The sequence below is a fragment of the Lolium perenne genome, chromosome 7 (genome assembly GCF_019359855.2).
Source record: "Lolium perenne isolate Kyuss_39 chromosome 7, Kyuss_2.0, whole genome shotgun sequence".
Classification (NCBI taxonomy): Eukaryota; Viridiplantae; Streptophyta; class Magnoliopsida; order Poales; family Poaceae; genus Lolium; species Lolium perenne.
The window spans coordinates 248281934-248299358 of record NC_067250.2 but is presented as its reverse complement, the minus strand read 5'-3'; the positions used below and the strand labels follow the sequence as shown (position 1 = coordinate 248299358).

The following is a 17425-nucleotide window of genomic DNA, read 5'->3' as shown; positions in this document are numbered from 1 at the left end:
CTACCCCTGGACTATGGGTCCATAGCAGTAGCTAGATGGTTGTCTTCTCCCCATTGTGCTTCATTGTCGGATCTTGTGAACTGCCTAACATGATCAAGATCATCTATCTGTAATTCTATATGTTGCGTTTGTTGGGATCCGATGAATAGAGAATACTTGTTATGTTGATTATCAAAGTTATATCTATGTGTTGTTTATGATCTTGCATGCTCTCCGTTATTAGTAGATGCTCTGGCCAAGTAGATGCTTGTAACTCCAAGAGGGAGTACTTATGCTCGATAGTGGGTTCATGCTGCATTGACACTGGGACGATGTGAAAGTTCTAAGGTTGTGTTGTGCTTTGTTGCCACTAGGGATAAAACATTGATGCTATGTCTAAGGATGTAGTTGTTGATTACATTACGCACCATACTTAATGCAATTGTCTGTTGCTTTGCAACTTAATCTTTGGAAGGGGTTCGGATGATAACACGAAGGTGGACTTTTTAGGCATAGATGCAGTTGGATGGCGGTCTATGTACTTTGTCGTAATGCCCAATTAAATCTCACTATACTCATCATGATATGTATGTGCATGGTCATGCTCTCTTTATTTGTCAATTGCCCAACTGTAATTTGTTCACCCAACATGCTGCTTGTCTTATGGGAGAGACACCTCTAGTGAACTGTGGACCCCGGTCCAATTCTCTTTCTTGAAATACAATCTCGCAATCTTGTTTTTACTGTTTTCTGCAAACAATCATCTTCCACACAATACGGTTAATCCTTTGTTACAGCAAGCCGGTGAGATTGACAACCTCACTGTTTCGTTGGGGCAAAGTACTTTGGTTGTGTTGTGCAGGTTCCACGTTGGCGCCGGAATCCCTGGTGTTGCGCCGCACTACATCCCGCCGCCATCAACCTTCAACGTGCTTCTTGGCTCCTCCTGGTTCGATAAACCTTGGTTTCTTTACGAGGAAAACTTGCTGCTGTGCGCATCATACCTTCCTCTTGGGGTTCCCAACGAACGTGTGAGTTACACGCCATCAAGCATATTTTCTGGCGCCGTTGCCGGGGAGATCAAGACACGCTGCAAGGGGAGTCTCCACTTCTCAATCTCTTTACTTTGTTTTTATCTTGCTTAGTTTTATTTACTACTTTGTTTGCTGCACTAAATCAAAATACAAAAAAATTAGTTGCTAGTTTTACTTTACTTGCTATCTTGTTTGCTATATCAAAAACACAAAAAAATTAGTTTACTTGCATTTACTTTATCTGGTTTGCTTTATTTACTGTTGCTAAAATGGCCACCGCTGAAAATACTAAGTTGTGTGACTTCACAACCACAAATAATAATGATTTCTTATGCACACCTATTGCTCCACTTGCTACTACAGCAAATGCCATTCAAGTTAGAATTAATGAGAATATAAGATTAATGGCTGAACTGCGTGCTAGGTGGGATAGAGAAGAAAATGAAAAACTAGCTAAAGAGAAGAATGTAGCTAAAGTTTGGACTATTACCACCACTAGTAATGCTAATGCTACACATGTTGCTGCACCCCCTACTAATACTAATAAAAGAATTGGTGTTAGCAATGTTTCCACTTCTAATGCAAAGCGCGAAAAACTGCCTGAAACTGCTAAAACTACTGAAACTGCCTGTGATAAAGCTGCTGAAATTTTTTCCAACATTGGGGATGATGATCCTATTTCTTTAGATTATAATGGTTTGAATTTTGATGATTGCCACATCTCTGAAGTTATAAAGTTCTTGCAAAAACTTGCTAAAAGTCCTAATGCTAGTGCTATAAATTTGGCTTTTACACATCATATTACAAATGCTCTCATAAAAGCTAGAGAAGAGAAATTAGAGCGCGAAGCCTCTATTCCTAAAAAGCTAGAGGATGGTTGGGAGCCCATCATTAAGATGAAGGTTAAAGATTTTGATTGTAATGCTTTATGTGATCTTGGTGCAAGTGTTTTTGTTATGCCTAAGAAAATTTATAATATGCTTGACTTGCCACCGCTGAAAAATTGTTATTTGGATGTTAATCTTGCTGATCATTCTACAAAGAAACCTTTGGGTAAGGTTGATAATGTTCACATTACCGTTAACAATAACCTTGTCCCCGTTGATTTTGTTGTCTTGGATATTGAATGCAATGCATCTTGTCCCGTTATATTGGGAAGACCTTTTCTTCGAACTGTTGGTGCTATCATTGATATGAAGGAAGGTAATATAAAATATCAATTTCCTCTCAAGAAAGGTATGGAACACTTCCCTAGAAAGAGAATGAAGGTACCTTTTGATTCTATTATGAGAACAAATTATGATGTTGACACTTCGTCTCTTGATAATACTTGATACACACTTTCTGCGCCTAGCTGAAAGGCGTTAAAGAAAAGCGCTTATGGGAGACAACCCATGTTTTTACCTACAGTACTTTATTTTTATTTTATGTCTTGGAAGTTGTTTACTACTGTAGCAACCTCTCCTTATCTTAGTTTTGTGTTTTGTTGTGCCAAGTTAAGCCGTTGATAGAAAAGTAAGTACTAGATTTGGATTACTGCACAGTTCCAGATTTCTTTGCTGTCACGAATCTGGGTCTACCTCCCTGTAGGTAGCTCAGAAAATTAAGCCAATTTACGTGAGTGATCCTCAGATATGTACGCAACTTTCATTCAATTTGAGAATTTTCATTTGAGCAAGTCTGGTGCCATTTTAAAATTCGTCAATACGAACTGTTCTGTTTTGACAGATTCTGCCTTTTATTTCGCATTGCCTCTTTTGCTATGTTGGATGAATTTCTTTGATCCACTAATGTCCAGTAGCATTATGCAATGTCCAGAAGTGTTAAGAATGATTGTGTCACCTCTGAATATGTCAATTTATATTGTGCACTAACCCTCTAATGAGTTGTTTCGAGTTTGGTGTGGAGGAAGTTTTCAAGGATCAAGAGAGGAGTATGATGCAACATGATCAAGGAGAGTGAAAGCTCTAAGCTTGGGGATGCCCCGGTGGTTCACCCCTGCATATATCAAGAAGACTCAAGCGTCTAAGCTTGGGGATGCCCAAGGCATCCCCTTCTTCATCGACAACATTATCAGGTTCCTCCCCTGAAACTATATTTTTATTCCATCACATCTTATGTGCTTTTTCTTGGAGCGTCGGTTTGTTTTTGTTTTTGTTTTGTTTGAATAAAATGGATCCTAGCATTCACTTTATGGGAGAGAGACACGCTCCGCTGTAGCATATGGACAAGTATGTCCTTGGTTTCTACTCATAGTATTCATGGCGAAGTTTCTCCTTCGTTAAATTGTTATATGGTTGGAATTGGAAAATGATACATGTGGTAATTGCTATAAATGTCTTGGGTAATGTGATACTTGGCAATTGTTGTGCTCATGATTAAGCTCTTGCATCATATGCTTTGCACCCATTAATGAAGAAATACATAGAGCATGCTAAAATTTGGTTTGCATATTTGGTTTCTCTAAGGTCTAGATAATTTCTAGTATTGAGTTTGAACAACAAGGAAGACGGTGTAGAGTCTTATAATGTTTACAATATGTCTTTTATGTGAGTTTTGCTGCACCAGTTCATCCTTGTGTTTGTTTCAAAAAAGCCTTGCTAGCCTAAACCTTGTATCGAGAGGGAATACTTCTCATGCATCCAAAATACTTGAGCCAACCACTATGCCATTTGTGTCCACCATACCTACCTACTACATGGTATTTTCCGCCATTCCAAAGTAAATTGCTTGAGTGCTACCTTTAAAATTCCATCATTCACCTTTGCAATATATAGCTCATGGGACAAATAGCTTAAAAACTATTGTGGTATTGAATATGTAATTATGCACTTTATCTCTTATTAAGTTGCTTGTTGTGCGATAACCATGTTCACTGGGGACGCCATCAACTATTCATTGTTGAATTTCATGTGAGTTGCTATGCATGTCCGTCTTGTACGAAGTAAGAGAGATCTACCACCTTATGGTTAAGCATGCATATGTTAGAGAAGAACATTGGGCCGCTAACTAAAGCCATGATCCATGGTGGAAGTTTCAGTTTTGGACAACAATCCTCAAATCTCAAATGAAAAAATTATTAATTGTTGTTATATGCTTATGCATAAAAGAGGAGTCCATTATCTGTTGTCTATGTTGTCCCGGTATGGATGTCTAAGTTGAAGAATAATCAATAGCGAGAAATCCAATGCGAGCTTTCTCCTTAGACCTTTGTACAAAGCGGCATAGAGGTACCTTTGTGACACTTGGTAAAAACAATGCATTGTGATGATCCGGTAGTCCAAGCTAATTAGGACAAGGTGCGGGCACTATTAGTACACTATGCATGAGGCTTGCAACTTATAAGATATAATTTACATGATACATATGCATTATTACTACCGTTGACAAAATTGTTTCATGTTTTCAAAATCAAAGCTCTAGCACAAATATAGCAATCGATACTTTTCCTCTATGGAGGACCATTCTTTTACTTTCAATGTTGAGTCAGTTCACCTATTTCTCTCCACCTCAAGAAGCAAACACTTGTGTGAACTATGCATTGATTCCTACATACTTGCTTATTGCACTTATTATATTACTCTATGTTGACAATATCCATGAGATATACATGTTACAAGTTGAAAGCAACCGCTGAAACTTAATCTTCTTTTGTGTTGCTTCAATACCTTTACTTTGAATTATTGCTTTATGAGTTAACTCTTATGCAAGACTTATTAATGCTTGTCTTGAAGTGCTATTCATGAAAAGTCTTTGCTTTATGATTCACTTGTTTACTCATGTCATATACATTGTTTTGATCGCTGCATTCACTACATATGCTTTACAAATAGTATGATCAAGATTATGATGGCATGTCACTCAGAAATTATACGTGTTATCGTTTTACTGCTCGGGACGAGCAGAACTAAGCAGGGATGCTGATACGTCTCCGACGTATCGATAATTTCTTATGTTCCATGCCACATTATTGATGTTATCTACATGTTTTACGCACACTTTATGTCATATTCGTGCATTTTGGAACTAACCTATTAACAAGATGCCGAAGTGCCGATTCTGTTTTCTGCTGTTTTTGGTTTCAGAAATCCTAGTAAGGAAATATTCTCGGAATTGGACGAAATCAAAGCCGGGGGCCTATTTTTCCACGAAGCTTCCAGAAGTCCGAAGGAGAGACGAAGAGGCGACGAGGGGGCCACACCCTAGGGCGGCGCGGCCCCCCCTTGGCCGCGCGGCCCTATGGTGTGGGGCCCCGTGCCGCCTCTTGACCTGCCCTTCCGCCTACAAATAGCCTCCGTGACGAAACCCCAGTCATCGAGAGCCATGATACGGAAAACCTTCCAGAGACGCCGCCGCCGCCGATCCCATCTCGGGGATCCAGGAGATCGCCTCCGGCACCCTGCCGGGAGAGGGGAATCATCTCCGGAGGACTCTACACCGCCAGGGTCTCCGCCGGTGTGCTGTGGGCGTAGTCTACCCCTGGACTATGGGTCCATAGCAGTAGCTAGATGGTTGTCTTCTCCCCATTGTGCTTCATTGTCGGATCTTGTGAGCTGCCTAACATGATCAAGATCATCTATCTGTAATTCTATATGTTGCGTTTGTTGGGATCCGATGAATAGAGAATACTTGTTATGTTGATTATCAAAGTTATATCTATGTGTTGTTTATGATCTTGCATGCTCTCCGTTATTAGTAGATGCTCTGGCCAAGTAGATGCTTGTAACTCCAAGAGGGAGTACTTATGCTCGATAGTGGGTTCATGCGCATTGACACAGGACGATGTGAGAAAGTTCTAAGGTTGTGTTGTCTTTGTTGCCACTAGGGATAAAACATTGATGCTATGTCTAAGGATGTAGTTGTTGATTACATTACGCACCATACTTAATGCAATTGTCTGTTGCTTTGCAACTTAATACTGGAAGGGGTTCGGATGATAACCTGAAGGTGGACTTTTTAGGCATAGATGCAGTTGGATGGCGGTCTATGTACTTTGTCGTAATGCCCAATTAAATCTCACTATACTCATCATGATATGTATGTGCATGGTCATGCTCTCTTTATTTGTCAATTGCCCAACTGTAATTTGTTCACCCAACATGCTGCTTGTCTTATGGGAGAGACACCTCTAGTGAACTGTGGACCCCGGTCCAATTCTCTTTACTGAAATACAATCTCTTGCAATCTTTGTTTCTTTTTCTGCAAACAATCATCTTCCACACAATACGGTTAATCCTTTGTTACAGCAAGCCGGTGAGATTGACAACCTCACTGTTTCGTTGGGGCAAAGTACTTTGGTTGTGTTGTGCAGGTTCCACGTTGGCGCCGGAATCCCTGGTGTTGCGCCGCACTACATCCCGCCGCCATCAACCTTCAACGTGCTTCTTGGCTCCTCCCGGTTCGATAAACCTTGGTTTCTTTCTGAGGGAAAACTTGCTGCTGTGCGCATCATACCTTCCTCTTGGGGTTCCCAACGAACGTGTGAGTTACACGCCATCACAGGCTCGACGAGAGGCCCATTCTTCACATATGTAAGTACTACCTCCTTCACTGGCGCCTCATCAAGGCCTAACAGTTCACGAAGAGTAATACCTAAGTTGGTCGCTTGTTCTCTGGCACTCGTTACAGTCAATCCATGTGCTGCCGCAGCTTCTATGATATCGGGGGCATCCGGACCGGCGGCTGTCACTATAAGCGGGGCAATCGATTGTTTACTTTGTTCCCCGAGCTGGGCAACTCGTTTCCCGCTTTGTGCACTTTGTAATTCCGCTTTCTCGGCCTCCTCTTTCTTCTCCTTGAACATGCGTGCCTGATTACGAAGTTCACGTGCATAGTCGTCAGGCAGATTCTTCGCGGCTTGGGACGGTGTGTTCAAAAATGACTTAGCCCACTTCTTTTGCTCATCAGAAAATACTGGCTTGGGCTCGGGCTCTCTTTTCTTCTTGCAGTCCACCTTCCATTTCTCATATTCAGCAGTCGCGGCCGCCTCGACTTCCTCGGCACTACGTTCCCAAGGCCTCGTGGGGAGAGGCTTCAGTGATGGCTCCGGTACCTTTGTTATCTTAGGTACATAAGGGTCCGGGTTTATAATCCAGGACTGCTGCTTCTGCTTCTTCGCCGGAGGTGGATTGGGGGGCGGCGTCTGCTTACCCGCCCGGGGCGGACTAGGGGGCGGTGGCTGCTTACCCGCCGGAGGTGAATTGGGGGGCGGCGTCGGCTGACGTGAAGGAGGTGTAGGTGAAGCACCACCACCACCACCGCCACCGCCGCCACCACCACCACCGTAGGGGGGTGGACTTGTTGGCGCCTCGCCTGGAAACTTGATAAACTTCTTTTGCCATAGAATGAACTGGCGCTTGACATCTCCAAGTCTTGTCGCCCCTTCAGGTGTAGCAATGTCAATGTCCAGGTCCTCAAACCCTTGGACTATGTCCTCCACCGTGACACGAGCATAGCCATCTTGAATGGGGTTGTTGTGGTGGAGTGCTCCAGGTGGTAAAGCACTGCCGATGGCTACCTTCATGGACATGTTCCCGATAGGATAATACAGATGACATGCTTTCATCTCCTTTATATCGTCCACGGGGTAGCGAGGAGGCTCCGGTGCAGTAATTTCAACCACCAGAGGCTCCGGTGCAGTAATTTCGATCGTCGGTGCACCAGCCGGTGGGGCCTCCGTGGAAGCCACGCTGCTTCTCCGCTGCTGGCTTCCGAGATCCAATGGATGATCTTCATGCTGCGCCCGAGCTGCATCTCTTTCGGCTACTAGTACACTCACGGTTTTCTTCATCACATCCATTTCCGATGCCAACCGCGCCACAACATCTGCTTCCCGATCCATCTTTCTCTTACGGCCACGTAACCGTACGGGTCATCATTCAGGGGAACCCTACTTTCCACGGAATGTGCCCCATGCCTCGTACACGTCCTCCGTGTTCGGGATTCCCGAGGGCTTTTGTCGGGCGTCGTTCTCTGTTGAACTTGATCCTCCCTCTTGAGCATCCCTCATTGCCTCAATAAGCTTTTGGGTGGGTTTAATTATTTTGCCCTGGTAAACACACTCCCCTGTCTCCGGGTTCAGCGATCCCCCATGCCCGTACCACCAGCTTTTGGCCCTTGGGTCCCATCCCTCCGTACCTGGACGGATTCCTCGCGCCCTCAGCTCGTTCTCCATCTTCTCCCACCTAGGCATCCAAAGGCGATACCCTCCTGGCCCCATAATATGATTGTACTCCTTCTTAGCCGCATTTTCCTTATTTTTTCGATATTTGAAGGAACTGCTCCGATTTCTTTTGCTTCACAAATTCTGGCCAATCATGTTGCAGTTTCTCATATTGTCCTTTGAAATCCGGAGTCTTGTTCTGCTTGACAAAGTCATGGGCTAGATTTTGCTTGTATTTCCGGAATGCGTCGGACATCTTATGAAGAGCGAACTGTTTGACTAGCTTGCACCTCTCCTTGTTTTCCTGAATCGTGTGACCCTCCTCATCGTATTTGTGGTATTAGGAGGTAGAACGAAATGTTCCATAAGCTTGTTGAAGCAATCTTTTTGTTCTCTTATCGACAAAAGTGAAACCAAGACGTGCCTTCTTTGGCTGATTCCACTCTGGACGGTGATCGAGACGATTTCTCTAACAACGCCACCGCATTGGCTGATAAACTTGGTGGCGTTCGTGCTGGGCTCCGGCTTTGCCGGTTGCTTCCTCGACAACCTCGATGGTGCATGTTTCTCCTGGTTTCATCGTCTTGGTTGCGCCACGCTTTGACGACGTACTCGATTGTTTCGACGATCCGGCCGAGGGCTAAAATAAGAAAGAGAGTCGCGCGCGTTAGTACACACATATTTATTCAAATCAGTTAGTTTGTATCACCAGAGCTCAATGTATATATATACCTCGGCGCCGGAGGTGGTTGCTACTTCTAATTGAAGATCGTCGTTAATCGACGTTTCTTCGGCATCATCTTGCTGACGGCGCCCTTCATCTTCACCCTCAAGGTTCAGATAAGAAGAGATATCATCTTCTTCTTGTCCGGTCGGCACATATAGAATATCGCCGTTTATGATGCCGAAAATATGGTCTTCAGCGTCCGGATCATAGTTCTCCATAATCGGGTCAGCTCTATCGTCCGCCATATGTCAGTCCTGAAAACATGTAGTCAAAACAAATTAATTAAGTGAAGAAGGGGGGCGGTGGCGGTAGCGAAAGGGGGGCGGTGGCGGTGGCGAAAGGGCGGTGGCGCCGGTGGTGAAAGGGCGCGGTGGCGGTGGCGAAAGGGCGGTGACGGTGGCGGTGGCGGTGCCGAGGACAAAAAAACCCCGCTGGAGCCTAAGCGCCGGCGGCGTGCCGGTCCCTCCCGTCCCTCAGGGTACTGCGCGCCGGGCGGCCATCACGAACCACTACTACCTCGACCTCACGCCGGAGCAGCGGATGAATCCCCGCTGGCATCCCGATAACCAGCATACTTGGGACGCCTTCTTCATCAATCGGCGTGAGAGGGCGCTCGCCAGGTATGAGGAGGACGGTCTGCCTCCTGGAAACTTCCACGAGGCCGGCCGTCGGCTATGGTGGTACGGCCGGACTCTGCAGAGCGTCATGGACTACATCACGGCCGGCGATATCCCCCGCCTGCGCTACCCTCAGTTCGAGCCACGAGCGCCGCCCGACGACAGCGACGACAGCAGCGACGACGACGACGGCAACTTAGAAGGCGACGACTACCAGTACAACGGCGGCGGCTATGAAGACTACGAGTATGCATATTATACGCCTAGGCAGGAGTATGACTGAATCACTCCAAATTTCATGTATCATCAGTGCTATCTCGAGTCAATTGAATCATTCGAAAATGGACACCAAACACATCACGGGTAATATAATTCACATGATCCATTCAACAAAGTTTGGTACAATAAATTATTACACATCATTTCTTTCCTTGTGTCCCTGCTTGCTTACGATTGTGCCGTATCCATGGAGCATCCTCATCATTTAACTTAATGCTTGGGTCGGTGTTCACTTTGAAGGGCGGAATTTCAGCAAACATATTATAATCTTCTGACATGTCTGTCTTGTCCTCCACTCCCACGATGTTTATTTTCCCTGAAAGAACAATGTGGCGCTTTGGATCATCGCATGATGTACTGATCGTTTTCTTATCTTTCCGTTTCCTCGGTTTGCTACTCATGTCATTCACATAGAAAAACTGAGCGACATCTTTCGCTAGGACGAATGGTTCGTCAAGGTAACCAAGATTGTTGAAATCCACCATTGTCATTCCGTATTGCTGGTCCACCTTTACCCCACCTCCTGTTAGCTTGAACCATTTGCACCGGAACAAAGGGATCCTAAAGGAGGGTCCATAGTCAAGTTCCCATATCTCCTCTATGTAACCATAATATGTGACCTTTTGCCCATTCTCGGTTGCTGCATCAAAGTGGACACCACTGTTTTGGTTGGTGCTCTTTTTATCTTGGGAGATCGTGTAAAATGTATTCCCATTTATCTCGTACCCTTGGAAAGTCGTTATAGTCGAAGATGGTGTCTTGGCCAACATGTACAGCTGATCTACAACATGATCGTCATTCATTAAATGTTTTCTCAACCAACTGCCGAAAGTCTCCATGTGGGCCTTCCTAATCCAGGATTCAGGCTTCCCAGGGTTGTCCGAGCGTAAAATATTCTTGTGTTTCTCAAAGTACGGAGCCACCAAGCTGGAATTGGTCAGAACTGTGTGGTGTGCTTCAGTCAGAGAATGGCCGTCCATACATATCGTTGATTTCCTTCCGATCGTGCCTTTTCCACTTAGTCTCCCCTCGTGCCGCGATCGAGGAAGACCAATCGGCTTAAGATCAGGAACAAAGTCAACACAAAACTCAATTACCTCCTCATTTCCATAGCCCTTGGCGATGCTTCCTTCTGGCCTAGCACGGTTACGAACATATTTTCTTTAATATTCCCATGAACCTCTCGAAAGGGAACATATTGTGTAGAAATACATGACCGAGAATAGAAATCTCATCGACTAGGTGAACCAGGAGGTGCGTCATAATATTGAAGAAGGATGGCGGGAACACCAACTCGAAACTGACAAGACATTGGATCACATCGTTCTGTAACCGTGGTAGAACTTCTGGATTGATTACCTTCTGAGAGATTGCATTGAGGAATGCACATAGCTTCACAATGGCTACTCGAACATTTTCCGGCAGGAGCCCCCTCAAAGCAATCGGAAGCAATTGCGTCATAATCACGTGGCAGTTGTGAGACTTCAGGTTTTGGACATTTTTCTCCGCCATGTTTATTATCCCTTTATATTGGACGAGAATCCAGACGGGACCTTCATACTGCTCAGGCATTCAAAAAAGATGACCTTCTCTTCTTTGGTCAGAGCGTAGCTGGCACGACCTTGAAACCGTTCCGGATGCCGGTCATCAGGGTCTTTCAAACGTTGCTGGTCCTGCCGTGCTTCCTTTGTATCATTTGACTTCCCATACACGCCCAAGAAGCTTAGGAGGTTCACGCAAATATTCTTCGTAACGTGCATCACGTCCGGGTTCAAAGTTTTCGGTTTCGACATTCGTAAACGAGTAGATATACAACTACGTACATTATACTAGAAAGACATCGATGTACTCGTATACGAATGTCAAAATGGAGAACTATGAACACAAAAATTGTGCGCAATAGTGAGATGAAGCTACTTCTCGAACGAATTTAGAAACACGCGAACGGTTGCGAAAAAATTAACTAAATTCGACAAAAAAAAGCTTCAAACGGGACACGAAATTGCCATTCAAATATTCGGCTAAACCAGGAACCGTTAATGGGAATTGATTTGTAACATTAATACGCATCTTTTTCGTGTTCAGCATATTTGAAACTGATCCACCGTTTTATCGATCGGAGAGGATTAAAATGATGTAGATTAGTGAGAAGGTTACTTAGAGCCTGGCCATGGAAAAACGCTCGAATCGAGCGTCTTTTTTAGGCCAATTTTTTCTTGCATGTGAGGTACTTTGAGAATCGAATATTTTCATTGTGAGCTTCAAAACAGTCTATTTTCGATGATCATGCGTGCAAGGTATATAGCATAGACTAGACACAGGATCCGCTAACTCTTAAGTCAACATGAAAATAACCATGCCGTTTCTAGACCTAGATACTATATATAGGGACGTGTTGGAAACTTTGAATACTACTAACCTACTACTCCCTCTGTTCCAAAAATAAAAGTTGTTCAACCTTTTTCGATGTGGGTATATCTACAAATAAAATATGTCTATATACATCCATATCTCGATAAAGTTGAGCAGTTCTTTTAGGAATGGAGGAAATACTAATAACAAAGGTCGTAATATATACTACCTGACCTACCTTCGTTTCGTATTACATGTCGTTGAGTTTATCTAAATTCGCATATATCTACAGATTAAACCGCGTCTAAAACTCTATACATGCATATCTAGTTAAGTTTGTGATAGCTAATATGGAATGGACGAAGTAGAAAGGAACCGGCGGTGACGGCCGCACGCACGCGAGTAACCATAGCAGCCTTTTTGTTTCTGTCGCGCGCGGCTCGCGAGAGGCGGCTGCTCGTGTAACTGATTTGCTCTCTCGTTTGATCTCGTTCTCGTCCCAATCAACATTAACAAAGCACGGCTGTCACATGCAGACGGACGTACTCCTATTTGTAGTTTTGTACAAAGTCAGAGCGGCGCCTCACTATATCGATCCCATCAGCCCATCACGTACGCCGAATTAATAAACCGAAGCTTAGACAGTACTGTCTCCAATCCTCCTCCCTCTGTTCCACGCCCTCGTTGATCACCGGCTGCCAGCACTGCCGGACGGCACACCAATGGAACAGGCGCTCCCCGTGGGCGGCTGGGGCGCGGTGGCCGCCCTCGCCGTGGCGGTCGCCGTCCTGGCCGCGCTCGCCGCCAAGGCCGGTGTCGCGCTGTGGCACAAGGACGGCAACAACGCGCCCCCAGGTGAGAGAGCGTCTCGCCGATCGGCCGACTACTATTGAAATGCGCGGCAAAACATGCGGCCGACAGTGTGCCGATCTTGTTCGTTTTGCCAGTTATGCGTGTTGTTCTTGTTGCCCTGCTGCTTCGATTTTGTTGTTGTTTTAGCCCATTCCCCTTTACTCGTATGAAATCGCAGGCTTTCCTTCTTTTTTCCCCACTGGAAGTTCAGCATCATGTTGACCTGCGTATCCCTCGAGGATAGACTATTTTATAGAGGTTGGAGTTTAGTGTATCGATCGTGCTACAAACTAATGACACCCTGTATGTGCGTGGCACTACTCCCTCTGGTCAATATAAGATGTTTTGGCCAATTATAATTTTTCAAAACGTGTTGTTATACTATGGGACGAGGGAACTGGTACCTGAAAAATTATATTATATATTATTAATGTGCCTCTCAACTCTAACAAAGCATACAAAATTAATGGGTTTATTTATTTACTTGTTCTTGTTTTTTTTACTTGCAATACAACTTGTATTCTTATGCATCATTCCTCGTACAAACAGTCTAACTTTGCCTCCAAGTAAAATGTATACGACTAAAATTTATACTTTATTACCTGCAAGTTGTATTCTTCCACATTTTACCAATATAGCAGCTTACTTGGAGATAGCTGGCGAGATGCCATGTAGATGCCACATAACAAAGTACATCAAATAACTTAAGAAAATTCGTTTGGATCTCACTTATTTATCCAAATTGCCTTGTACTTGTTAAAAAAATGTTTGGACTATAATGTAAATTATAAAGAACATTGTTGATATTTGAATATATTTAACTTTGAATGTGTGTATTCAAATTGAACTAGAGGTATTCAAACCAATTAAAATCCTAAATTAATTATTGTTTGAATGAGAATCTTGTACGTATAAATTAGAATAATAATTTTGGTACTCTACCAAAGACAAAGGATCTGATTTTATTAAGTATATAAAATAATATTGAATTCGTTTCAGATAATAATCGCATAAAAAAGGAAGTATGGTTTAGATCGTAAGTGTTTAAATTGTTAGAACAGTTTCACGTACTTTCAAGTTTAAATAGGTCAGGTATTTGAGGTTTAATCAACATACTGTAATTTGTTTCCAATATGTGTTCCCATAAGAGAAAAAGTAAACTATGCCGTAAAACAAGCTACATCTCTTCTGAACATGTAAGTGTAGCCATGAATATAAATCTGGTGAACCGAGTCATAGAATTGTTTTATCACAGTTTCATGCAGTATGCTACTGTATTACCAATTTTAACAATGCTTTGGGATTTTTTGTAGTATGCTTGATGTTATAAATGCATTATATTTGACAGATTTTCATGGGTTTCCAAACAGTAATGTAAGACTTGGTATTTTTATTGTCTAGTACTAACCAACCATAAACTGTAAATAATCTACTTTACTTCTTATATAGATGATATATTCTATTGTATGTTAATCAATTGACTTAGATAAATATTTTTTAGTCCATCTACCATGCCCACCTTGGTAGAGAAGAGCAGGGCGTCTCTTGATCATCCTCACTCTTATAGGTTCACCAGATGGTACTTGTTTATAGTGCCTAAGAAGGTTAAACAAAATCAGTTGCAGCATAATTAATTTCCATGAGTCTAAATTTTTTAACATGTATGAAGATGATATCACACCATATTTCAAATATGAATTATGCCATCAAAATCATTACATCAATTAAACCTGAAGGAAAAAAATAATATATTCTCCTTTAATTTTATTTGTTTTGACATGCAGTTGTTCCTGGTTTTCCTCTTATTGGAAATCTACATCAGTTGAGAGAGAAAAGGCCACATAAGACCTTCTTAAAATGGTCTGGCATTTATGGGCCAATATATACCATACGGACCGGGGCTTCTTCCGTAGTCGTGCTCAACTCAACAGAAGTAGCGAAGGAGGTAAGATAGAAATTGGGATTTAATTTGCTTGATAATGTAATTATATGTTACTTGTTATATGGTCTATTGGTCGCAATGCTTCTTCTTGAAAATTATTGACCGCGGTCCCGTGATACAATACCTATGTCATACATTTGCAGGCAATGGTTGCCAAATTCTCATCCATATCTACTCGAAAACTATCTAAAGCATTTTCAGCTATCACTCGTGATAAAAAAATGGTTGCTACAAGTGACTACGGTGACTTCCACAAAATGGTGAAGCGTTATGTTATCGCGGGCGCATTGGGTTCTTCTGCTCAGGTATAAGCCTTAACACATTTGAATAAAGTTTAGTTGACACCTCGATATAGCATTTCAGTTAACTAGGGGCGAACAATGACAAGCTTGAAATATTGTAGAGAAAATTTCGGAACACAAGGGACATGATGATTGATAACATGCTAAGCACTTACGGTAAGTTGGTGATTGATGACCCATGTGCTCCTTTGAACTTCAGAGAAGTTTTCAAGAACGAGTTATTCCACTTGTCATTGATCCAGGTTAGTCTAGCTAACAAACCCTGACATTTAGTTTTATTTAACATAGTGCCATACTTCTCTGAATTTGAACCGCTAGAATAGCCAATCCACACTGAATGATACTGAGAGAGTTCAGACTGCATTTTCAGAGCTTAGGTGAGGATGTGAGTTCAGTCTATGTTGAGGAGTTTGGGAGGGAGATATCCAAGGATGAAATCTACCAGATCACCGTGGTCGACATTATGATGTGCTCAATTGATGTTGACTGGAGGGACTTCTTCCCGTACCTGGGCTGGATCCCGAACCGGAGCTTCGAAACAAGAGTTCATACCACGGAATACAGGCGAACCGCGGTTATGCGGGCCTTGGTCCATCAACAGAAGATAAGAATTGCGCGTGGCGAGGTGACATGAATTCCCGCTAACTGTATAGCTTTGTGTTTATCGATTTGTGTTGACAAAGAAAATCTTTGATGTGCAGGCAAGGGTATCGTATCTGGACTTCCTGGTGGCAGAGAACACATCACTGACAGAGGAGCAATTGACAATGCTGGTGTGGGAGGAACTCATAGAGGCTGCAGATACAACTTTGGTAGCTACTGAGTGGGCTATGTATGAGCTTGCCAAGAACCTCGAGAAACAGGCAAGCACTGCTGGAACTTACTATTATTCTCCACGATTTCATTCTTAAAATGATGACCAGATTTTTGTTGGCAAGTCAGGACCGCCTGTTCCGGGAGATCCAGGAGGTGTGCGGGGACAAGACGGTCACCGAGGATCACCTGCCTCAGCTGTCATACCTGAACGGTGTGTTCCACGAGACGCTGCGGCTTCATTCTCCCGCTCCCCTGGTACCTCCGAGGTTCGTCCATGAGAGCACCAAGCTGGCCGGCTACAACATCCCAGCCGGCACACAGGTAACTGACCACAGAAAATGACATGGAGCTACACTAACAGACATGAATTATGATGAGACCTGAAGTTTTGTCTGCTGGAAATGGGGTTCTGAAAGAACTGCTGAATTGTGGTAGATCATCATCAACCTGTACGGGTGTAACATGAACAAAAATGACTGGGAGGAGCCAGAGGAGTGGAGGCCGGAGAGGTTCCTGGACGGGAGGTTCGAGGCCGCAGACATGTACAAGACCATGGCGTTCGGCGCCGGGAGGAGGGCCTGCCCAGGTGTGGTGCAGGTGGTGAGCATTTCGTGCACCGCCATTGCGCGGTTCGTGCAGGAGTTCGCGTGGAGGCTCAAGGAGGGCGACGAGGACAACGTGGACACGGTCCAGCTCATGAGCTACAAGCTCCACCCGCTGTATGTGTATCTCACACCAAGAAGAAGGGTGTGAACTATGAACTGTGGTAGGAACAGGCTGTTCTTCAGAACTTGGCCAAACGAGATGGCACATGGCAGTATGGCTCGTTGGCACACTGCAGTGGATTGGATTTGATGTCTTTTATACTACTAGAGAACCGTTGTTCAACTTTTTCTGCTTTGCGTTACAGGAATTTGCACTTAACATGAGGCAGTAATACATGGTCGTATCTTCACTGCAGTTTTTTTCTTCCGAGTCGTGCGAAAAAACTCCATTTTATATACAGTACTAGAAAGAGAGTGGCCAAAAGAAAAACCAGAGTACAGTACAAACAAGTTTGTGTAGAAGAGAAAAACCTGAAACTAAAAACACATCAAAAAGAGGAAAACGAGACAGCTCTATTTTTTTCGATAATGAACACTTTATTACTTCAAAAGGAGGAAAGCGAGACAGCGCTCTAATCTTCAGGAAGGCGAAGAAGACCTCCACTTTCTGCAGCCCATAGATTTGCTTCCTGTTTAATCTGATTAGTTGATCTGCCTTATTGTCTTGTGCTTATTCTCAAATATCATCGCACTTTGTTTCGTACAATAACATGCCGTATGGCCCTTGGAAATTTCTAGTCTGTATACAACGGTAAAAA

The 17425-nt window shown here is 43.5% G+C and overlaps 1 protein-coding gene across 1 annotated transcript; it reads left to right on the top strand.

The window, feature by feature from the left end:
* Positions 1-12807: 12807 nt before the first annotated feature.
* On the top strand, positions 12808-16993 carry LOC127313240 (ent-kaurene oxidase 2-like). The gene is made up of 8 exons (XM_051343794.2): positions 12808-13005; positions 14787-14947; positions 15088-15249; positions 15348-15488; positions 15617-15871; positions 15948-16109; positions 16189-16383; positions 16498-16993. The coding sequence occupies exons 1-8, from the start codon at positions 12873-12875 to the stop codon at positions 16813-16815; spliced, it is 1527 nt and encodes a 508-aa protein (XP_051199754.1). The 5' UTR covers positions 12808-12872; the 3' UTR covers positions 16816-16993.
* Positions 16994-17425: the final 432 nt, after the last annotated feature.

Excerpts from the sequence above, each read along its gene's own strand:
- LOC127313240 (XM_051343794.2), top strand. The coding sequence starts at position 12,873 with ATGGAACAGGCGCTCCCCGTGGGCGGCTGGGGCGCGGTGGCCGCCCTC. Across the intron at positions 13,006-14,786 it reads CGGCAACAACGCGCCCCCAG|TTGTTCCTGGTTTTCCTCTT; the intron begins GTGAGAGAGCGT and ends TTTGACATGCAG. Across the intron at positions 14,948-15,087 it reads CAACAGAAGTAGCGAAGGAG|GCAATGGTTGCCAAATTCTC; the intron begins GTAAGATAGAAA and ends ATACATTTGCAG.